At 42.6% G+C, this 23,760-nt stretch overlaps 2 protein-coding genes across 14 annotated transcripts in view; one reads left to right on the top strand and one right to left on the bottom strand.

Annotated features, from left to right (window-relative positions):
* The first annotated feature begins 2,600 nt into the window (after positions 1 to 2,600).
* On the top strand, positions 2,601 to 12,088 carry abo (de-etiolated protein 1 abo). The gene is made up of 5 exons (XM_075890878.1): positions 2,601 to 3,837; positions 5,811 to 5,987; positions 7,135 to 7,490; positions 8,077 to 8,268; positions 10,125 to 12,088. Exons 1-5 carry the CDS (start codon positions 2,980 to 2,982, stop codon positions 10,324 to 10,326), a joined length of 1,785 nt encoding a protein of 594 aa, XP_075746993.1. The 5' UTR covers positions 2,601 to 2,979; the 3' UTR covers positions 10,327 to 12,088.
* Positions 12,089 to 15,460: 3,372 nt separating this feature from the next.
* EndoA (SH3 domain containing GRB2 like, endophilin-A) overlaps positions 15,461 to 23,760 on the bottom strand; it is a 114,946-nt gene continuing 106,646 nt past the window's right edge. For 8 of the 13 annotated variants that reach the window (XM_075890886.1, XM_075890914.1, XM_075890904.1 and 5 more), the window contains 2 exons: positions 20,563 to 20,816; positions 15,461 to 19,336 (listed from right to left, as the gene is read on the bottom strand). In XM_075890886.1, coding sequence (XP_075747001.1) covers positions 20,620 to 20,816 — 197 coding nt within the window. In that variant the 3' untranslated portion in view covers positions 15,461 to 19,336; positions 20,563 to 20,619. Of the gene's footprint in view, positions 19,337 to 20,562; positions 20,850 to 23,760 lie in introns of all 13 variants that reach the window. The other 5 variants (XM_075890882.1, XM_037412623.2, XM_075890918.1 and 2 more) reach the window with 1 other exon arrangement.

The following is a 23,760-nucleotide window of genomic DNA, read 5'->3' as shown; positions in this document are numbered from 1 at the left end:
ACTTCTGCCAGCCACTGAGCCCCCTTTCTTCTAATCTTTTCATTGATCAGAAGGGATGCTTCTCTTCTACAGCTTAGAAAAATGTCCCATTTTCTTTAAACATCATCTGTCGGTTCACCCCGCTGCTTAGCATGTCTGTGTTCCCAAGAGGCTTCCTGACGTTTTGCTATGGCCCTCTTAACTTCCTCACCCCACTAACTTTTGGGTTTGTGTCTTCTTTTCTGAGGTGACTTGTCACGTGCCTTAGCAAGCTCTAGCTCAAACAGTCTAACTAGATTTGTGTATGTCCACACTGTTTTATTATCCTTAGTGATTACTTTCCCAAATTGTCTAGTAGCTATTTCCGTTTGCTTTTCTGAATAAATTTTTTTCTGTACTTGCTCATCTTGTCTCCTTTCCACTTTATCTGCCCTTCCAAAACTTAGCTTGATACGTTTGTGATCACTACCCAGACTTCTAGAGCCACATTCATATACGTGCATTCCCCTGAGCCTATCATACATCCTATGTGACATTAGTGCATAATCTATTGTCGACTGCAGCCTTCCTACCTCCCATGTCATTTGCCCTTCACACTTCTCAGTACTGTTGCAAATGATCAAATCATGCATTTCACACATAGCCATGATAAACTTGCCTGTTGGGTCAGTATCATCATCATCACCAGCCTGACTACGTCCACTGCAGGACAAAAGCCTCTCCCATGTTCCACCAGTTAACCCGGTCCTGTGCTTGCTGCTGCCAATTTATACCCGCAAACTTCTTCATCTCATCTGCCCACCTAAACTTCTGTCTCCCCTAACCCGCTTGCCTTCTCTGGGAATCCAGTTAGTTACCCTTAACGACCAGCGGTTATCCTGTCTACGCGCTACATGCCCGGCCCATGTCCATTTCATCATTTTGATTTCAGCTATGATATCCTTAACCCACGTTTGTTCCCTAATCCACTCTGCTCTCTTCTTGTCTCTTAAGGTTACACCTACCATTTTTCTTTCCATTGCTCACTGCGTCGTCCTCAATTTAAGCTGAACCCTTTTTGTAAGTCTCCAGGTTTCTGCTCCGTAGCTAAGTACCGGCAAGATACAGCTGTTATATACCTTCCTCTTGAGGGATAGTGGCAATATACCTGTCATAATTTGAGAGTGCTTGCCAAATGTGCTCCACCCCATTCTTATTCTTCTAGTTACTTCAATCTTGTGGTTCGGCTCCACGGTTATTACCTGCCCTAAGTAGACATAGTCTTTTACAACTTGAAGTACGTGCACTATTACCTATCTCGAAGCGCTGCTCTTTTCCGAGGTTGTTGTACATTACTTTCGTTTTTTGCAGATTCATTTTAAGACCAACCTTTCTGCTCTCCTTGTCTAACTTCGTAATCATGAGTTGCAATTCGTCCCCTGAGTTACTCAGCAATGCAATGTCATCGGCGAAGCGCAGGTTACACTTGCGCGAAGTTAACCTGCGCTTTGCGCAGGTTAACTCTTATTTCTAACTGTCCCCATTCTAGGCTTCTGAAAACCTCCTGTAAGCACACGGTAAATAGCAATCTATATCTTCTATGTGCACATTCATGTCTCCTAGAATAATTATCTCGCACTCTCCTCATAATTCCTCAATGTCCTTCGATATACACTCCACCATTGCCTGATTTTTCTCTCTGGCCTTTGCTTCCGTCCACAAGTACACCAAACCAAGGAGTGTCATCTGCCCAGCTACTTTCCCTCTTAACCATAAATGTTCCATGCATCCCTGCTTGACTCTTTGCCTACCCGTACGTTTATGTATGAATGCACCAATTCCACACCCCTTTTTGCTGCCTTCTCTTTATTGCAATATTCCCATACATAGTCCGAATAGCAAGGTGGTTGCTCCATGTCCCGAAAATGTGTCTCCACAAACCCATATACCATCAGCTCCTCCTGCCTCAACTGCTCTTCCATCTCTTCCCACTTTAACCTATTCCTGCCACCCTGCATGTTAATATAGCCTACGTCTGACTTAGCTCGGCCCTTGTGCTTACGTCGATTTTTTCTCCCACATACTCCGTGTAGCTTGAATATTTGCGCCCCTTTAGAACCGTCTTTGGCTACACTGTTGGCCTCAGGGCTTTCGGTCCCCCTAAAAAAAGCTGTAGCTTGACGACTCATTCTATTACCGAACCTCCTGCCCGTCGCACCACTGTAGTGAATGCCATCCTGTGCAAAGAGGCGAGTGCCGGGCTCGTACGCGTCTAGGTTCACTTCTATTACGCTGTACCCGAGTTGCCGGCTCATACCCTTGATCACACAGTTGCCCTTTACTAGTCTCCTTTCAGTCCCAACAAGACCACGTTGAACAAGACCACAGCACCAGAGCCAACAACAAGACCACAACACCGGAGACAACTGGCGTAAACAACACAAAGCGAATCAAAACAATTACGTATTTGTAATTAGTCTCGGTACAAGTATTAAAGTATTAAGTTAATTAAAATTAATGTTTATCACTCCCAATGGTTGAACTTGTCGCTGACCATAAAATTGTGGCGCTGACTGCACTGCAGTTGACTTCATTTTCGCTTTTGAATTCATTTTTATGCCAATCCAATCCAACGACGTCATTCGTCATGGCGCCCGTTTTTTTTGGTACGGAAGTGATACGGAGGCATTGTACGGAGGTAACGGAGGTTTTCGCGGACTGCTTATGACCGTGTGCCTACGTATGGCAGGTCAGAGGATGTGCATCTAAGACAAAAAGCCTATTTGAATATGTCAACTATTAAAAGCATCAACGCGCGAAACTCTCGACAATAGGTAAACTGAGATGCGTAGACATTGCCCCGAGCCTTGGATATCGGGGGACGCGGAAAGCGTTTAAACAGTGCGTAAACAAATAGAGCCTCGTGCTACCCGCAGAACGTTTAAGGAATGGTGCACATGACAGCATGTCGTGTTTGCATTTCAAGCTGTGTGCGCGGAAGCAGTGATAGAGAATATCAACATGTCTAACCACGAGAAACTCGTCGTTCGGCACAGGACCTCTCAGGACGGGCAGAGTTGCGGGTGCGGGCGGCCGGCATATCTCATCAATGCGGCTGCACAGATGTCACTTGACTGTAACGCCTGTAAAGTACGTGATGACAAGGACTTGCCGAGAATTCCCAAGATTCCGGCACAGAACATTATCTTGCGGCTACAGCACCGCGAAATCTACGCCGCCAAGCAGAACGTGTCGCCGTTGCACGTCTCTCGGCGTCTCCACCAAAATGCGTGTCCTAACTTCACCGTCGTCAACGTGGAAAAGCCGCCGTGTTTTCTGCGAAAATTTTCGCCCGACGGGAAGCACCTCGTGGCTTTCTCGTCTGACCAAACCTCAATCGAGATTTACTGGTACCGCGGTCCCTGTGCGGCTGCCCACCTCTTGAGGGGATTCAGTGGAGACCACTTGGGATCGGAGGCCGAGTCGGCCCAAGTGCGGAGCACCATTTTCAGCGAGTTCTTTCGGCTTCGTCACATTGTGAACGTGTCGGGAAACGGCGGTGAGCAGCTGAATCGCGAGTGCAGCTTGTTCACTGACGATTGTCGGCATGTCATCGTGGGCTCAGCCATGTATGTTCCCGAGGAACCGCATCCGTTTTTCTGGGACATGCACCGCAACAACGAGTCGGTGTCTCCGAGTCCCCGCTCTCCCCTAGAGGACTATTCGCTGCACCTTGTCGATATGGTCACCGGCACCCTCAAGGACAAACGCACATTCAAGACGGACAAGATCTTTCTGTCTCACAATCAGGGACTCTACCTTTACCGCGACACACTGGCGGTTCTCTCAGTACAGCACCAGACTGTCCACATATTCAAGGTTAGTGGGGTGTAAAAAAAATGATGCTCCAGAATGTCAAGTACCAAGAAGAATGTTGCACTATGCGGGAAGAAATGGTCCCAACCTAAACACTCGAAGAATTTAAACAGTGTTTTTAAAAATGTGGGCCCTGGGTGATCGCAGTTATTATGAGATACTACGGTTAACACACCAGGGTAAGCTGCTTAGAAAATGTTGTGTGAGCACTTCTAGCCTTTCGTGAAGGCAAATTAGAACTGCAATATTAGTCAAGCAGCATGCACAAACCAGCGTGCAGTAATTTTTTTATCACATCTGGGATACTGTAGACGCAAATCTTGGACACGGCCCTGCATGGCTACCAAAATCAACTTTCTCTTGTTAGGGAGAGCATCGACTCTGTTCATGGCCATTGTCACTGTTACAATCGCTTCTTTTGACTACAGTCAAAAGGCATTGTTTGGGACCGACCACGCTTCGAAACCATTCCTAACGTATCTTAGTGAACGTCGCATGTTTTGGGGGAATAATGCACTGGCGTTCATTGCAAAATTCCAATGCCACTTGCTTGAGTTATTCGTCTGTAGATTCAAGGTATTTACATTGTGTCAGAATATTCCCGAAACCTTGTGAAGACTTTGGCATTATTTCTGTCAGCGTGCACATGCCATCCTCCACATCTTCATTTGGCCGGAACGGGAGAGTGCTTAGCAGCCTCATGAAATTTCAAAATTTGGCATCTTTTTGACATACGCTTACCAGACCAAGCTCTTAAGTCCTTAGCCAAAAGCATTGGCACTAATAGAATAGGCATGTCTTAACCCTTTGTGGTCTTATGTTAGCCCCTGCCCCACAACACAACACAGCCGCTCTGGTCCGTGGTCGGACACTGCTCAACAAGTTCTCTTGCTGTTCATTCACACTCATGTTCTCTTACTACATTATGTGCCATATGTAGAAGAGTTAGTAAACTTCATTTGAATATGCTTTCTTTTAGTTATGGACCAGAGCAGACGGAAGGTGGGAAAGGTTTCATACTGCAAATGTTCGATGACATTCTCTTCGAAGGTTTCCTCCTTGGCAGTGTTTATCATTGCTTATTTGCACAATGACATCTAGAGGCAGTGCTGGTCCGAGGACATAGCATTGTTCTTCCAGCAATTGGAAGAATTTTTTCCTGCCGTAGATGTTTTCCAATCCGCTTGCCTACGTTAGTTCAGATTTTTGCTCCTTTGAACTAGCAGCCTTCTTGACATGACTAGAATTAGAAAGCTTTGTTTTGACAACCTTTGTTTCGGCTGAACTTTCGCGATTAATTTCTTTTACAACTGAAAGGTTGCTTTATTTTGCACTTGCAGTTCAAGAGATTTGAGGATCCCAAACACTACGCAAGCACCTTAGTTCTGCCTGATGTCATAGTCTTGGTGTCATAGTCTGCCTAGAACTAAGGCTGAAATTGTTCTCACAATCTAAAGGATACTTCTATGCATCACAATAACATATCTTCAGTACACTCACATGCTGTGGTGATCCTTTCTCAGTATCATAAAATGCCTCTGACAGTAATATTCAAACATATTCAAACATTGACGTTTGTAGACAGATATAAAAAAAAAGTCAGCAATGAGGAGTAACTTGTGAAGAGTCACAGAGCACAAGCAGAAAATACCTGTATGTAACAAGAGCAGGCATTTGGATTAGTTTGTACAAACACATGCTAAATATTCAAGCAGTGCAAGAAAAATGCAGAAAAAGGAAGTTCTATACATTTTTTGTTCATCATTTTGCATGCATTTTCTTGCTCAGTTTGAATTTTAATCATTTATGAAACAGCATGAATGAATTGTGCAAATATGTAAACAAATCCAGTAGCACAAAGTGTTTCAGTTGACTCTGACAGAAGTCATGTAACTGCCATCGTTTTAGTGCTTGTTAGTGAAATATAAGCTCAAAACTAGAATTCTCACGCACTCTCTCATTTTTGTGCTGCCCAGGTCACAAAGGAAGGTCATTTCGTTGATGTCCGCACTGTGGGGCGCTTCTGCTACGAGGACGATGAGCTGCTCGTGTCATCAGCATTCCTTGCAACTGGCAGAAGCGAGCAGCGACCATACTGCGAACGCACTCTTAATTCACTCAAGCACCGCCTGCTGGTGCATCTGTATCGTCAGGTAATTTGAAGAGACAACACAACATACATGAATAGCTTCATTGAGCACATGAGTTTGAGCCTAAACTACGTGCTGGTTTAGCATCCCAAATGTTCTTTCAAATGTCCCACAGCAGGGGTGGGAGGTAGACAGACCCAACACTGGTTTCAGGCACGAGAGCGAAAACCTTTTCCGTGCATGTGACGTAGGGATTATGGTGCCTGATTTTGCATGAATACATATGCTTCTTAGCACCATTCACCTTTTTGCACAGGCCCGGTAATTGCAGTGATGCTGAGAACACTACATCAACACCAGCTTTTCTGTCTATCTTGCACATATTTTGTGAAATGGCGTGCACCTAGGGTATCACCACCGTGCTTCAGCAGTCCCTGCTTGCGGCAGCACTAGTTTTCTTTGTCTTTTTGTGCAAGAATCTTACGATCGAATGAGATAAAAAAGGCATCCTGAGGTGTCTATAAGGGGGAGGGGAGGGCAGGTGTGTTTAAGAACTTTAAGCTTTCTTACTTCCCGCTTTTCGACACACATCCATTTAATTCACCTGTTTCAGCATTTGTAGCATCTATAATGCATTAAGAAAAGCAAGGGCTCTTGTTTCCTAGCACCAGCAGTGAAGTTGGTTATCTAAATTTGAAACTAGAAGGCCGAACTCCTTTTTACGTAGCCAGATGGTGGGAGGCGCTAAATAACAACGTGCACGGTTCCTTTTCCCGTTACTCAGGTGCGCATGTCAAAGGGGTCAGTCGGCACGGTGGGCGATCTATCGAAAGAGGTGGCGGTATTTTCACCGCCCCCCACTGTGGGGAGTGAAGTTGCTGCTGGCCTTAATATAAGCCTTGAAGAAAGCTATAATGCATGCGTGCTCATGAGGCGTCTTGTCCTTTCATCATCTTCAGTGACTTGCTAGGTATTCAACCAAGCTGTCCACAGTTTTGCCTTGAAGTCAGATTTTCAGTTTTTCTTTCACTCGTACAAAAGTGATGGTCTGTGATGTTGCAACACTCGGCTGTGTCCTGCCGAAAATTGGCTTTCATTGCTGACCAGGCTGTGTGTGCTACAGGCATTTTTATCAGTTTGGGCTTGTTCGCTGGTATTGTGTCGTAAGTGGTTTCAGTCACTGTTTCCCTTGTGCTCTTTACTCCTCCAGGCTGAAGCTGAACAGAATCCAACAGCACTGCGCAAGTTCTATCAGCACTTTGACCAGCTTTGTGACCTGCGACTGTGGAAGATGCAACTGCTCGACGAACGACACCTGCTGCTCAAGTATGCCAGTGAAGATGTGGTCTCGTTCCGGCTCTCGGACCCAAACTCCCAACCGTCCTTCTTCGTGGTTTACAACCTAGTGACCACTGAGGTGCTGGCAGTTTACGAAAACACCTCGGAGGAGCTGCTCGAGTTGCTCGAAAACTTCAGCGACCTACTGCGCAACGCGGCGCTCCACTCGGACGCCCAGCTAACCTGTTCTCCATCTAACAACATTTACGCACGGCTAGTACAGCAGAGGTGAGTTGGTTGCACAAACATAGTGTGAAGTTCACAGTGTGTGTACAAGGCTATTGCATGTCTCCAAAATGTTAATCTTCAGTACAGGAGTCATTTCGGAGAATTTTCATATATTTTCATTGCAGTTGGGTAAAGCCTAATTATATGTGGCAATATTCTCAACCTAAGTAATGCCTGAATGCTAGAAAATTTTTCATATAGTGGAAATATTATCAAATACTGTTGTGATATCAGGAATGCTTATCACCGAAAATTCATTAAGCCTGCAAGAGGTGTGGCCTGTAAATAAATTTTGTTCTTGCTTCCGACAATGTGTAGCTTTTCAACAGCGTTAAGCAACTAAGTGCGTGATGCATAGCTTTAGTGGAAGCAGTAATTAATGATCGTGCAAGGTGGTATTACTTCTGGGGCTCTATTTTATGCTAGCAATGGTGTAACTTGTCAAATCCTTTGTACCAAACATCTGAGCGTACTAAAGATTGAGGGTTTTTGTTGTTTTAGGTGGTTGTTTGTACACTTACAGCTCGTCGTCAAGATAAGTTCTCAGGTATCTCAGCGCAAGTTCTTGTCCTCACACGATTCCCAGGTTCAAGCAGACCATTGTGAATGCTCGCTATGGGGGCCAGACGGAGGCAGTCAAGCGCCTATTGGCACAGCTGCCCATCAGCTCGCAGTCATACAGCAACAGTCCTTACCTAGACCTGGCTCTCTTCAGCTATGACGACAAGTGGGTGTCAGTGCTGGAGAGGCCCAAGGCCTGTGGAGACTATCCAATTCGGTGAGTAGGAGTCACTGTGCATATGGTGGATATAGAGTGGCGCTCTGGATGAGTTACATCGTGGTGGCCATGGCTGAAGCCTCCCCAAGCTTCCACTAATGCGAGAAAATGTGAAACTAGTTCTACAAATATACCAGTAGTCAAAACAGTAACTTTTTTGTTAACCCCCCCCTTATGCAATATCTCCCTGCGACATCCTTAAGGAAAATAAAGTGAAGTATTTGCTTCATTAACTTGTTCTTTATGTTAGCATCACCATACAGTGTAGGTGCCACTTTGGCCACGAGGAGCATGTTGTAGCTCTTGATGGGTTCAAATGTACACTAAGCTTTGATGACACTTCCCTAGTTTAACTTCAGGGATGCCAAACAAAATCCGTGTATGCCAGATGACTTTACCTTCCTGGACAACAAATCTACTAAAGCCTTTGCTGCAGTACCAGCATCAAACATGACTACATATGTGTATTTTATGCTCTTTTGAATGCTTAGCAAATATAACTTTGCAGAGAACCTTTCGAACAAAAAAATAATAGGCGACAGTCATGCACCTTTCGATAAATATTTGCGTCATGATGACATTCCGTGGATTCCATATCGATGCCATATCGTAAATGCGGCTAAGCATGCTTCTTCATATTATGTAGATAGGTATATCCTCCTTGGTCTCAGAGTACCCAATTGGGTACCAAAGTTTTAAAGGCTACAAGTCACCATAATTTGATATCGGCGTGTCCGAATTTGTCCTTCCACAAGAAACATGAGTTGCTTTCTCCAAGCTCCGGGAAGTGGTGCCGTGTGTCCAGTCATATTTGGAAACAAGCGAACGAAAATGGGTGCATACTGCACGAGCACTCGACTGCGTTCTCGTTATAAGTGAAAGATTTTTTTTCTTAGTTGTAGCATGAACGCCATCTATAATACATCCCTCGAGTCTATTATCAACGCCTCGAAGATCATATTGAAAGTTACTTCGGTCGGATACTTTTGTTGCACGCAATCATAGAGAGTTCAAAAGCTCTGGACTACCGAAACTGGTACAATCACATTTTGAGAAACTGTTCCAATTTTTAGAGTTCAGTATTTTTTTGTTCGTTTTTAAGGGCAGGAAGCCAAATAATTGTTTCACAAAAGCTTTTCTCATTATTTCATTCTTGGAAAATAGGAGGATATGGTGGTGTATAAATATATGGCTACATTGAACAAAAAAAAAGGAAATTTTAAAGGCTTGTTATTGTTTGTTTGGCACAACACTAATTAGAGCTAACATACAAGAAAGCCAAGGAAAGTATAGGTAGGTGATGCTATTTGTAGCAATTATGATGTATATGTGAAGAAATTGAAGTAGACAAAAAAAGAACGTGCGGCTGGCCGGGACTCAAGCTACGACTTTGCAATAACGTATCCAATGCTCTACTAACCGAGGTATTGTGGAGATCATCTCCCCATAAAATTTATAGGGTACGTGTATTTTAAGCCTGGAAGTGCTAGCACCACTATTAGCCACGACAGCAAGTGCGGAACGCTTTTCTTTTTGCCGGATGGCGCCACTAAGTATGTGATCTGTCTACGAGATGGCAGCTCTCAAATAATTCCTCATATACTACCATAAGGCATTCAGTTTGTCAGAATGAGACCCTCGCCATGAATGAATGAAAGACGTGCAATTTTTTGTTAATTAGAACTAACAAGAAAGTTTAGGAAAGTGTAGGGGATGTTATTTTTTAGTAAATCTTGCCTGTTGATATTATTGTTATATTGAGTATTTTTTTACTTTGAAGTTTGTTGCATCCAGGTTTAAGCATTTGCTTGCATGATTGCATGTGGTTGTATTCTGAAGTGCAGAAATTTGTGCAGCTTCTACGCACGGGACTCTGGCCTCCTGAAGTTCAAGATCTATGCAGGTTTGCAGGGGCGAAATGCACCGCCAGCGGCACGACGGCTTGTCGCTTTCACCTTCCACCCTTATGACCCTTTCGCAATAAGTGTACAAAGAACCAATGCAGAGTATGTAGTCAACTTCCACATCCACAATTCCAGCTCACCTTTTACATCTTGAGACAATTTGCCAATTACTTGCTGCGAACAACTGACCATGAAACTTAAGTTTAACAAGCTTGTGGAAGATATTAGTATCCATGCATCATGGTACTTCCTTTCACAATTACTGTGCTTCATCATTTCTTACCCATATATCACACCACCAAGTGCGATACCCGAGTGTTTGTTAAATGCCTGTGAAATGCAATTGATAGTACAGTCAGCCTTTTGTGCATTCGGCATACATACATATATGAAATGGACTTGCAAAAGTGAGGAGGAAAAAAAAAATTTTGTGGTAATGTGGATTGTCACCTGCAGGTGTAGATATTCTCAGTGATCTTAACTTTTTTTTTTGAAGCATTGGAATCATTGAGGTGCAAGCCATTTACACTGCAGTGACCATTGGTTTTAGCAGAAGTGGCACCAAATGAGGTGCTTAGGCACCTTCATAAAAAGATGTGAAACTGTTGTCAACGTGCTTACAACACGATGCCGTGTCTACAACCCTCAAACTAGCTCATAAACTGCAGGCAAATTAGGAACACATGTAAAGGTGCTCTACAAGTGTTAGTTTTTCTCTGTTGGTTGGTTGCAGCTGATGTAAAGCTTCATGTTCAAGCTCTGCATTGTGACAATACTATATTTTTTAGTAGCTAGCTGCCAGAAGCCGTGTGGTAGCTATCTCCTTCATGTAAAAGTTGGCCGAGAAACTGACTGAAGCATTGTGATCGTACTGTTGCATAACTGTTCAATCATATTTCAAAAATCCTCAATCATTGTAACCAAGCGCACAAATCCAATTACGCTTTGAATGGGAAGATCTCCTTACTGCTTGTAGTAGTTGCCAACTTGTTTTTCTAGTCACATGATTTTGCCTATGAGCGTATCAACTATACATATGTGTAGCCATACATTATGTCCTCTTTTACACAGTCCACTGTGCCTGCTCACAGTATTCTGGCTTGCTTTGGCACACAAGTGTACACAGTACTTACACAAAGCACACTGCCGTCCACTCACTGTCATAGAAAATACAAATTTTAAGACCTTTCTGTGCATGTGACTGGCATTCGTAGTGTTCACAATTCGCAAATGTGGTACTGCTAATCGTGAGACCTATGGGAAGTCTTACACTTCTGTCAGATGCAACTAGAGGCAGAACTCTGTGCTGCAGTTGTCACAACTTTTACTTTAGATAGGATGTGTATAAAATAATTGTTTCAAATGTATTGGACCTAGAAACCTGCAAACACTTTAGTGAGAAAATTAGGATATGTATTGTAGCGACTAATTCACTTTGTTATGTTAGACCAAATGCTCTTGGATTACAAGTGTCCAAGTCAAAAATTTTCAAATTTTCATGAGTGACCTAATTTTCGCTCCGAAATCTTGCTCCACACTGCCCATGTAAGTTGCCTTTTTGTCGACTCGCCGGAAATGTGTACACAAATCATGTACGACTGATTCATGGACTTGTGCTGTGATGTACTCCGATTATGTAACAATGTGTGTAAACTTCTTTTAACCCCGCGATGCACAAGTTGAGTTTTCTGCTTTTCAGTGTATCATGTGTTTACATACTCAAATTTGAACTGATTTGTAGTGCTTGTTCAGAATCGTTAAGTAGTAATAATTGCATATTCATATGGCAGAAAGTCTAACCGAACTATAGTCTAACCCATGGAAAAATTACAGGGGTGATGGTATACTGCCAAGCACAGTTTGCCTCTATTGCTACATACATGTGTAAAATAAATGTGTGTACATATATTGCTGTATGTATTGTACGTTTTCTTCTTTGCAATATTCACCACGTTAGCCCAGTGGCTGAGGAGTTGCACTGTTTGCTTGATACCGCACTCCCAGGCCATGGTGATGGCTACATTTTGACAGGGTCAAAATGCAGGAAGCTGCCCTTTATAACCAAAATAAAAAATGTACAGATTTTACAATGTACTTTTGGCACATAAAAACTTAAAGTTCAATTTGTAAGCACAAGTGAATAAATTAAAATATACACCATTATTCCAGGCAACACTATTAAAAAAAAAACAATTGCTGGGAGAGGCCGTGAGCCTGGACCGTATGCTAAATAAGTGTCTTGTCGCACAGTCAAGATTAGCACGAGGAGCTAGCCACTGCTTCATCGACTGTTCCATCCCCTGTGAAATGTGAGCCATCTGTATAGTGTCTATTAGAATGCATTACTACTGTAACAGGCTCAACGTAGCATTGCTTTTCGGTGCATTACCTCATGCAGGGTGTTCAGCCTCTAATTTGAAATACGTTAAATGCTTGAAACACATTTTACAGCAAAAGCTGTTATGAGATCAGAACACTGGTCACGCACAGCGCCGTAGTTGTCCGCCGTCACCAGTGTTCGTAACCAGTATCGAACCAAAAAAAAAAAAAAAACTGAGCAAATAAACACAAATGACACAATGGGATTCGAAACAGAGTCCGCTGCATGCCAGCCCAGTACTCTACCACTGAGCCACGCCAGTGCTTGGAACTTGTTTCTAAACTGGCCTTAGGCAGGCTTGATGTCGGGAAAGGAACTGCGTTAATATGAGTAATAAAGCGTTTCAGAACATCAAAAGATTTTTTTCCGAGTTGCGTAACGAGTAGTCGTCCAACGCTCCTACCCATTAGAATACTTGTTCTTGATCACCTATTAACTGTGGTGCATACCCACTCCAAGTGTACTTCTTCATCGTCGTCAGCCACTGCATAAAAGAATTGCACAAAATTCCTTACAAGTATGTAGCAGACTCCACTCTTCTCGAAAGAATGACCAAGATGGTATAGTGAATGCTGGCCTACTAGTACACAAAACTTGTGATTATTTATGGCATAGTGGGTACCTAGCAGTGTGCTTGTAGCATCCCACAGAGTGTTTAGAAGAAACTCTGATAGGCCGCTCTTCTAGCTTTCGCTGTGACTGTGCTGCACGTTCTGCGCAGGCCTGATGTTTTTCGAGTTTGACCATATATCTATCTATATAGCCAACTACGACTTTTAACTCTCCTGGCCGTTTTGATAATTGGATCTATACCAAAATTGGTATGTATGACGAGCATAAGGGACTAGTCATAACATGAAAATTAGGACGTGTATGTCATGATTTACATGTCGTGGTCTTGCTGCTCTTACTGTGGTTTCGTTTACATGACATTGCAAAACAGGTATGGTATGACATGACTGCATGGCAAACATAAGTGACAAGCTCCAACGTGGAAATCATGTCATGAAAGCCATGACTACACGCCACGCTCATAGTGCGTTTGCAGTCATTTCGCTAGCTTCACATATGCCAAACTTAGTATTACGTGACATGAATGGATGACGAAGGTATACGGCTGGTGCAAACATAATAATCATGACATGTGTGTCATGTAAAAACATGACTACATGCTCATGAAGCGCTCGCGGCCGTTTCGCTAGCTTCACATATACTTAATCTGGTATTACGCGACATGAATAGACGACGAAGCTGAATGACACATCCAAATATGATAATCATGACATGCGTGTCATATAAAACATGACTACATGCTACACTCATAGTGCGCTCACGGCCGTTCGCTAGCTTCAAATATACCAAATTTGGGATTATATGACGTTTATGAATGAACGACAAACATGAATGCCAGGCGCAAACATGATAATCATGACATGGAAGTCATGTACGGCATAATTTACGTCCGCTTCGTAACGTTGTGCCGATTTTAAAGTGACATATCAACCTTCCTCTTTTGTGCTTCACATATCATCGATTTTCACTGTACGTGAGATTTGCCTTTTTTTTTTTTTCGATCTGGAAGGCTGAGAACACCGATGCCCTTTTTTGTTCAGCAACGCTGAAAATTGATAGCAATGCCGGTAGCGCTCTCTTGACACATGAGCCAAGCCACTGTAAACGTCACTGCGCATATGCGCAGCTGTACCGAATAGCAGTACACGTAATTTCTGGGACAAAGTTTAGGTAGAAAAACTACATCACTCCAAAATCTTGGCAACCTGACAACTCAGTGCATAGTTTCATGAGCATGCAGAAAAGTTGCTGAAGACGTGCCGAGCATGGGATCATTACTTCATGCGAAAGCAGTACTACCTCGGTGTATACTACTAACACAGTCCTGTATGTAGTACATTTTTATGAATATCCTTTTTCTACGAAGAAGCAAACAATATTTAAATACTGACAACAAAACTGTTGACCACGTACACTAATCTATGGTCACGTGACAGGGTACAACGAATCACTGAAGTTCTTGCCACTGGGTGGCACCACAGGCCCTTTTTCGCGATTTCCAATGAAGAAATAAATATATAACTCGAGTGCTCGGGAGAAAAATAGGGTTGGTTTGAGTCGCTATGAGGGGACAATCTTTCCTCCACGCAGTCATCTCATTTCATGATCTGGGCAGTTTTGGTCTTTTTAATGTACTACCGCATTACACTGCCACACTAATACATCTGTTCAGGTTCCCCTCAGCCTCTAATCCACCTGAGCTTTTTAATACCAATACAACCACTTACAAACTTTGAAAAGTGAAGGGGCATCAACATTCATGAGTAATCATACGGCACATCAAGCTTTTGTTTAGGGTTAGCATGCACGCTAGTCTTCCTTGTTGCAACAGTATTATAGCTGAGCAAAATGTCATTGAAATAAAACCGCATTGCAGAGAAGAAATATTACTATATATAACCGCATCTCCATTTGCGCTTTGCATTCAAAGAACCACAGGTGGTCAAAACTAATCTGGAGTCCCCTCCCCACCTTTCAGGATGGTGTGCTTCAGAATCAATTTCAATGAAAACAAACAGATCATGAAACCAAAGAAGGTATTGGGGATGTTAATTGCATCACAGTAATTATGATATAGACGTCAAGAAAGTAAGGTTGACGAGAAGACAGCTTGTCGCCAGCTAGGACCGAACCTGCAACCTTCGGACAACTTGCCCGATGCTCTCCCAATTGAGCTACGGCACAAGGTATCCTCACGTCCACTTCATCGGACATTTATATGCATGCAAACCTATATCGGAAGTCTGCGCTCATTACAATGCACGTATCTACACAGTGTAGATTGAACCTCAGTGACCAGTACTGCTTACCTTTACAACTCTTCTGTAAATGAAGATTTCATTTGTTGGAACAACAAAAACAGCTTTTATTTGGGATAAATGTCTCTCCTTCGCATGACATTTAACAAGATTTTACAACAGCAAAAGAAAAGGACCACACTGTTTGATAACAGTTCCTACATTGAAGCAAGCATGGAACGGACAGAGAGAGATAAAAGTACAGGTCTACGCAGGACAACATCGAGATCACAGTGGTTACGGTTACGAGTTACGTTGGTGGCTGGCCGAGTTACCGCTCGGCACACAGTAGAGCGATGGTACTTGGGAAGAAAAAAAAGAAGGGCTCTAAGACTACAGGAAGCTGCTTGGGTGGCACCTGGAAGCAAGCAATCGACATGCTTTTATTATTTTTTTTAGCATGACTGCAAGGTTTCTTTTCGAAGAACGGATAGGGGATAAGCCGTATTGCCATGAGACAGGGACGGTGTGAAGTATGTGTCCAAGACAACAGAAGTAAATATGCATATTGCCTTTGGTATTTGGACTTTTTAAAACCTTGGATTACATAAAAGATTAGAAGCCATCATGCGTGCAATGGGCCGCTCATGCTTTTGAAGCCCCGGATTGTGAAGCAAGCTCGAGCAGAGGGCATGGAGCCCCAGTATTGCTGACTAGGGCATATTGCTGGAAGGGGTGCACAGGACGCTTAGTGGTTGCTTGAGACACACAATAGTCTGGGAGCAGATGTGCCCATCGAGGCATGTTCTGTGTATATATATATATCCTCAGTTAGCTATATTGTTAGCTATATCATGTCTGTAACATTCGAAAATGAAAAGTGAGGCACCGAGAAAAAAGATGCGGATGAGTAGTGCATTACCTCAGAAAAAGATCATTTGTCAAACACCGGACTTGATGCATCAGTTCCTCTCCAGCAATGCACCGACCCCAGCCGAACTAAACGTGCAGATGTGAACACAAGCACTGCTATGCACAATTCCAGATGTGCGCACTCGAGTGTGCAAGCATGCATTTCTCCAGAGAAAAGCCGCACCACTAAATGGGACATGGCGTGCCTGCACTTTATGAAGGGGTGACACTCTATAACCTCCGAAGAGGCGAGCCACAATCATGCTACTCGTTAAGTTAGACCAGCATTTACTGTGCATCGAATCAGTTCCAAGCTTATGCAAGTAGATGTGGATTTCAGGGTTACTCTTCTCGCGAGATACCGAAACAGAAAAGACATTGTGCTTATGTCTGCATAGCGAGATGTCTCATTCAAGCAAACCATGTGGCTCTCCCGCTATGTCCTACAGCTGTGCACTGTTGCCTACTACATCAGAGCTTTTATAGCGTCACAGACATGACACAGACCTTTACATTCCTGCCAAGAAGGGTCACATGAGGAAACAATGCAGTGCAAGCCGGTTCCAACATACAGTCACCAGATGAACGTTACTAGCAATGCTGTTTACACTTGCTTTCCAGTACTCGGCCGACTAGTAAACACCGATATGTATACATAACCACTGCGGCTTCTGTCGTAACAGTCTAATCCACTAGCTATGCTAACATCCCTTGACCAGAGTTCGTGCATAACTGGCCAAATCTAAATATGCCCCTGTGTTTCATATTTTACTGCACTGAAGTCAAAACAGCTGGTATGTTAAAGCTGAAATAATGTGGTCAACAGTCTTTCTCGCAAAAAAATCAGCTTTAAAAATGCACACCTAAAATAGGTATGCGAAGCATATGCATTGCAAGACCATATGCAGTAATGCATTGCCATTCTCTAAGCTAAGCATTGGAAATTAATTATGTTACCTATATGGTGAATGATGTGGTGCTTTTTTTTTCTTTACGTTTATATGTTTCGATGTATTTGTAGCTATTCCTTTTTTTTGTTTCAGCACACATACATGACATACACTGCTGAGCTGTCTGTAACATACTTCAGCTTGTGCTCATTAAAGTGAAAGTTGAAGGCTTGATCGTTGCTTTGTGCTGTGAAATTATTAGGCAGTCGATACATTTGAACTGCAACACAAGGAGCACAGACACTTTGAAAGAGTGGAAAGGAAAATGGGACCAACTATTCTCATGTCAGTCTTGGCTCTTCTTTTGAGCAAATGTGCTCGAAGGCAACAAGTACCAGGGGGTGACCACATATTACATGGCCTTGCGAGAAAAAAAAGAAAGCCTGAATAATTTAGGGCACTGCCCTTAAACGATGCATTCTTTAATTATCGCTCCTGTCTCATAGCTGTTGCTGCAAGGTGTTCACGAGCAGTCGACCAGCTCTCTGCCAAACACTGGTTCGAACAGTCCAAACAAACATAAAATGGTGGGAGTGGCTGCCGCCTACAGCACACAAAATATGATCCTTCCCTTTTCACTGCAATACAGGCACAAATAGCACCAGCTGGACATTAGAGGGAAGCATTTCACAACCATGCTCTCAGAAATGGCGAGCTCTAAGGGATGGGGCACAGGTGAAACCTGCATCGTGAGGCCAGCCGCTAAAGGAGCACAAAGCATTTAACTCAGAAGTTCGCAAACTGTTTTTGGTTGAAACCTCTGTTTTCATGGAGAACTTTGAACGTTTCCGCAAATACACAGAGCAGTGCTCCTGCTCTATCTCCTTTTCACCTTTTCAAAACTCGGCAAAGCTAGTAAGTACCCACTCATTTGCATGATAACCACTCAACATTGTCTAGCTGCTTGATTGATTAATTGTAGATGGTACTTTTGCAGGAAATTCCACCGACTGCGAAGTCCTGTGAACACCTGTACGCATACGTAACCATTTACCTATGTGACCTTTTCTTCGCCGTTGCTATGCTACTATTGATTCCTACGTTGAAACACTCTGCAGATATGCACCATGTGTGGCCACGTGCCGGAGTGCCGATGTGAATTGAGGAGCCCTTTGTCTTTGCGCTTTTTTTATATATATCTGAGAGGGTGAAGAGGTTCTCTGGCACATATTTAACACTGAGTGAGTTCTTCTCGAGTTGAAACGTTTGGGAACCCCTGAGTTACACACATGCAGAGGCAGACAGTAAAAGACGACGAAGCAGAGCGAGCAGCTGCAGATTGCCTACAAGCGTACGAGTAAGTAGAATCTTCGGTGAGCTTTATAACAACTCCCACATAGGATAAATCTAGCAGTTTTGATAGAACAGGACATCTAAGTCCCAGTCAACGGGGCTCTCTACAGGCATTGGGAGATGTAGTATGTGATTGATGCCATGAAAGACGTAGAGTCCGAGGTGGAAGATTAGATTAAAAAGAAGGCCGCAATGATTTACAAAGTGAACAAAAAAGGCAAAAGAGACACGCCTTGTTGGTTCCAACCGGTGGGTAGCATCAGGCCGTGTCGTAAGTTCATACTGAACAACAAAAAGCTCATTGTTGAATGATGCTTGTTAACGAAAAGGCTTCAATCTTTAATGTAACAAAAAGAAAAAGAAGTGTTATCTGCAACCAACACAACCTTTGGATTTGTGCCTAAGAAAAGCACTTCTGGCATATTTTTTTTTAAGTCTGCAAGAAAGATACCACCGTCGTCATTTCTCAACCCCCCCGGAACAAAAGCTCGTCAAGTAATAAGAGTGGGGGTGGGAAAAATGGGGTGCAGAGTCCAAACATAAATAAACAATGACCTAAAAAATGTCCGTGGCACTAAATAATAAATATTTACATTTTCACACTCAACACTGGGTAGTTTGACGTAATGATCAAAAGCATGGCTGCAAGGAAAAAAATGCATATGTAAAACAACCCAAAATGACTAAGTCCGGATGTGAACCGTTCACACGTAAGACCAAAATCAACAGATGGGACTCGCTGAATTCAGAGCTAACACAGATGAAGGGTTGGTAGAGCCTCTTGTTCCCCACAGCAGGCATATGTGCAGGTGGTAACAACTGGAAAAAAAGAGAAAAAAAAGTTTGCGTCTAATGACTCTAACCTCTTCAAACATTGAACTTGAATCGGCTTGTGCAGTGTGAAATACAACGTGGATGGCAAAGAAATTCGCATGAACAACGCCACCTGCACGCTCTTCTTTGTCATCCGTGCTGTATTTCATTCTGTACAAGTTGATTCAAGAGGAACCAAGACCAGCTAGACTGTCTGTTGGTTCAGTTGTCTCTGTAAACATCTGTTGTACTGCTGCTAGGCAGAAATTTGCGTGAAGCAAACTGGCACAATCAGGACACAAAAAATAATTGCAAACGGTACACACATGCAAGAAATATAGAGCTCTGACTATCTTTTGACAGTAACCTGATTAGTGGGAATTTTTCTTTCATTACATTCAAATATACGTAATATAGAGTTCTTAATTTAATCTCAAAGCATTACAGGGGAATGGCACCCATTTTGCAGGTTACCAAGAGCTAAACTGTTTAATAAAAACAGGTATTTTAGCAAGTTATCTAGAGCATTTCAACACAAGTTGGTCAGTATTTATTGAGCGATACATAGAGTATGGGTGTTCATTTCAAGCAAAAGAAAAAAGAAAAATCACATACGTCTAGTAAATATACCTGTTTGCAAAACAGCTGCAGAGTCCGCACTAGAAGACATCTTCCCTTTCATTTTTAATAGCTGCCATGTGTGTTTTCAAAAACTTCTGGCATTTGCTTATTAATGACTCTCTCATACCACATGAAAAGACAAAAAATGTACATGTACAAAATTTCTCAGAAATTTTCAGACAAGGCTTCATGACTATAATCATCAGTGGCCATATTATTGGAGAAATTCCTCTGACTACATTAATAAATAGCAGCACAGGGGTTAAAAGAGATGGCATAGACACAAAAGAGCCTTCGTGCAAAATTTTACATTGAACCATAGAAAGTTAGAAAAATGGCTGTTTTTAATACTGAAACCGTTAAAGAAAAGCACAATTAGGTGTTCTAGGAATTCTTGAACCTACGTCATAGTGATAACCACTAAGTGCCAAATCATCTGCTTAGGTTTTTTTGAAGGTTGCCAACAGAAAATACATTACAATGTGGCTTTGCCGAGATTGCTAGAGTGACACATACTACTCATACAATAAATTTAGTCAAGGACCACTGCTTGTATGGCCATCTGGTCACTATTAACAAATAGAAACCCCCCCAAAAGAACCTGGACTCACGTGGCATCATCAGCCAGCAGCAGAACAGCAGTGGCTGTGGCGCAGCCGCTCGTGGCTTCACGGCAGCGGCACCACCACCTCGACGTAGTTGACGGGGAACATGCCCGTGCGCCCGTCGAGGCTACCCTCGTACCAGTTGTCGTCGACGCGGCGCACGAGTGAGATGAGGTCCCCCTCGTGGAAGCCCAGCTCGCCCTCGTTCTCCGGCTCGAAATCGTACAGCGCTCGGCAGGATGCAGCACGCGGGGCCCGGGCTGGCGACCGCACCGGCGATGGAAGTGGAGAAGCTGAGCCGCACCCGTTCCCCCACCGCCGTCATTAGGCAACACACGGGCACATGCACCCTTCCCACACCTTAAGGGCCTTTCAAACACTCATTAGAAAATGAGAGTGATTTCCTTCTCGCCTTCACTATTCTTTCCACGGGTGCCTTCTTCTAACCAGTAATTTTTGCATAAAACATGTGGATCTTGTCAGCACTTGGCGTTGAGTCTGTCAGGATTTCGTGCTTGTCGGTTACACGCTGTTATCTCTGCTTGTGCAGTTCAAAACGCACCAAAGGACGTGAAATCAGTTGACCGCGCTTGATAATCGTGTGACTGAATGGCAAAGCAGAATGGGACATGATTCACCTACTGATATCCCTCGTATATAGACCAAATTGGTAGCTTATTTTTTCGTGGCATTGCGTGAACAAACTGCTGGTATACCATAAATTGAGCCAAAAAGACAGAAAACACCAGAAGAGTATAATTCACTCTTTTATTTTTTATATTTTCAAAGGTTGCTCAAGAGCTATTTATTGCCCTTAGGGTGCCCTTTGTCTTTAATTGTAACCCGTCCCTTCTCGAGGAACATGCTTCATGAGAGTGCTGTCGATGTGGTTGTTTATAGAAGTACCATAAAAAATGAGAAAAACAATGAAAACTGCTGTTCATAATCAGGTTGTACAAAAATACTTCGTTACAAATTAGTATCCCTCTAAACCTGCAAAATTTCAGGTGTTGAAAATTACAAAAAAATAATGTGTGCTGCAGACAAGCGTTTCCTTTCACTATGATGCCTTCTTCTATCACTGTACGTTTTCCTCTAAGCTTGCATGAGCCAATATTGTAAGGAGCTATTTTATTGACTTCCATCACCTTACCAGTCAATGCAAAATGCAAAAAAAAAAAAATTGAAGTGCCCAAGGCAAGTGGAAGCAAATATAATGTGTACAATTTCTTGACTAACTTTCTCGACCAGCCTTTATAATTTCCAAATGAGTTGTTTCATAAAGATTTTGAAACGACTATGCTCTCTTGATTTGTTAATCATGCTTGTGCTTCTTGCATTAGAGAGTGAAATTATCCATTGTATAATATCTTAAATATCCGCGAAGCTGTGAGAGTTAAACATTCATCACGATACTAACTTACAATGATACAGAGCACCAAAGCAAGCACGACAGCACACAGAACTCCTCAAAACTTTGATATTATTTCAGCACAACTGCTAGTTTTATACAGGAATCTGCTCACGAATAAGCCTATAAAACAACCCACAAATCAGGAAAGTGCATTTGTTATGTCAAAATACCCAAGTGTTCCTGGAATTCCTATACAAGGTATTCACTAAATATTGGTATTCACTAAAGACACCTTTGGGATTGTCTACTGTTTCAGTGACGATGCATTAACCTTTTTTCTTCTATGCTCCAACTCGGTTTGCTGTAGCGATGCAGAGTTTCCTCTATATGTGAGCTAGGCAGCGCACTTAATGTTGATATCAGTTTCTACCAGACACAAGTTGCGTAATGGATTCTGTTGGAGCACCGATGAACTGTCATGCTCCCAGCAAAAAGCGTAAGCGATTGAGAGCTCCTAACTAGAGCATCGAGCTCAGTAGAAAGGAAGTGAACAAGTAGAGTCATTGAGTTGCATGTAATGTGGATCATGCTGAATAGCAGCCAAATGAAAGATATGTTAATATGTCAGAAAAACTGCATATACTTTCTGTAAAAACTAAATGTTAGCATATTCCCACATCAAACAGTACAGCTATTCTTGTGTGAACACTTGACAAAAATTTGGCATTACAAGTTATCTTCTAAAAACAAAGGTCAAATGTTCAAAGATTCAACTGAAGCTTCGTATATTGTCCGGTTAAGTCATGATTTTAAGTTAAGCCAAGCTTACCCAGCTTTGGACAGAGAAGGAAGCTTTGTAGTGAAGAGTTTAGAGATGAAATGTAGAGGTGTATATCATACAGTGTCATTTGCTGAAAAGTCCTTCATTTTTTAGTGTAATTTATTTTTTTCTGTTATACTTAGATCTCCACATAAAACCAGCAATATCTTACTTTGGCGTTACCATTCTTCATGCTTTCATTCTAACATATACTATAATACTTATGCTAATATCACGCATATGCTGATATATTGATGTGCCCTGCAATAACTCCAAGTCCCTCGTGTCAGTTCAAGATCTTGTGCTGCCATACGGCTTCTCGTTTTCAGAACTCAAATAACTCGTACAAGTACCTGGATCTTAATTTGTTCATAAAAGTTGGTGCGAGTTCACTTGAGCACAGGTTATTTTGATCTTGCAAAGAGAACACCGCCGTTCCCTTAAACGTGACCTTATGTGCGACACCTTTTTATTTGTGAATGTCAATTGACTGGCAGGTGAGCTTGCCTGAACCAGACCACATACAGTAAGCGACTCTTGGCTGCACCTTAACAATAACACTGGTGAAACACCTGTTTCATATAAGTAATTTTTAATTTTGTCCGTATTAATTTCAGTGCTATATGAAAGCGGCTATTGAGAAATTATAGTTTATTGCCAGCCATATGTGCTTCTCAACGAATGCATGGATGTATCTAAGTGCCAACGTAAATGGCAGTTGGGTTTCACGTTGGCTGTGTAAGTTTGGTCACGACCAAAAGCCTATGTTACTTTTAAGAATGCTATAGATAACATGCAGCTAACGTGAAACAGTTATTAAAAATTAAGTGTTAATAATGAACACATAAACAATGGAACACAATATGCAGACAGAAGCAAGCTTGACAGAAACATGTAGTACATAGTTAACGGATGACACATATCATTCCCTGGTGTTGCACATCATACCAAAAATGCCCAAGGAAGGTGTTACTCAAACACGACAGAAGCACGTATTAAAAGCAGTTAGAATGCACTAAGTGAAAGAAAC

The sequence above is a fragment of the Rhipicephalus microplus genome, chromosome 1 (genome assembly GCF_043290135.1).
Source record: "Rhipicephalus microplus isolate Deutch F79 chromosome 1, USDA_Rmic, whole genome shotgun sequence".
Taxonomy (NCBI): Eukaryota; Metazoa; Arthropoda; class Arachnida; order Ixodida; family Ixodidae; genus Rhipicephalus; species Rhipicephalus microplus.
Note: the sequence above shows the minus strand (reverse complement) of the source record. Positions and strands in the feature narration are given on the sequence as shown.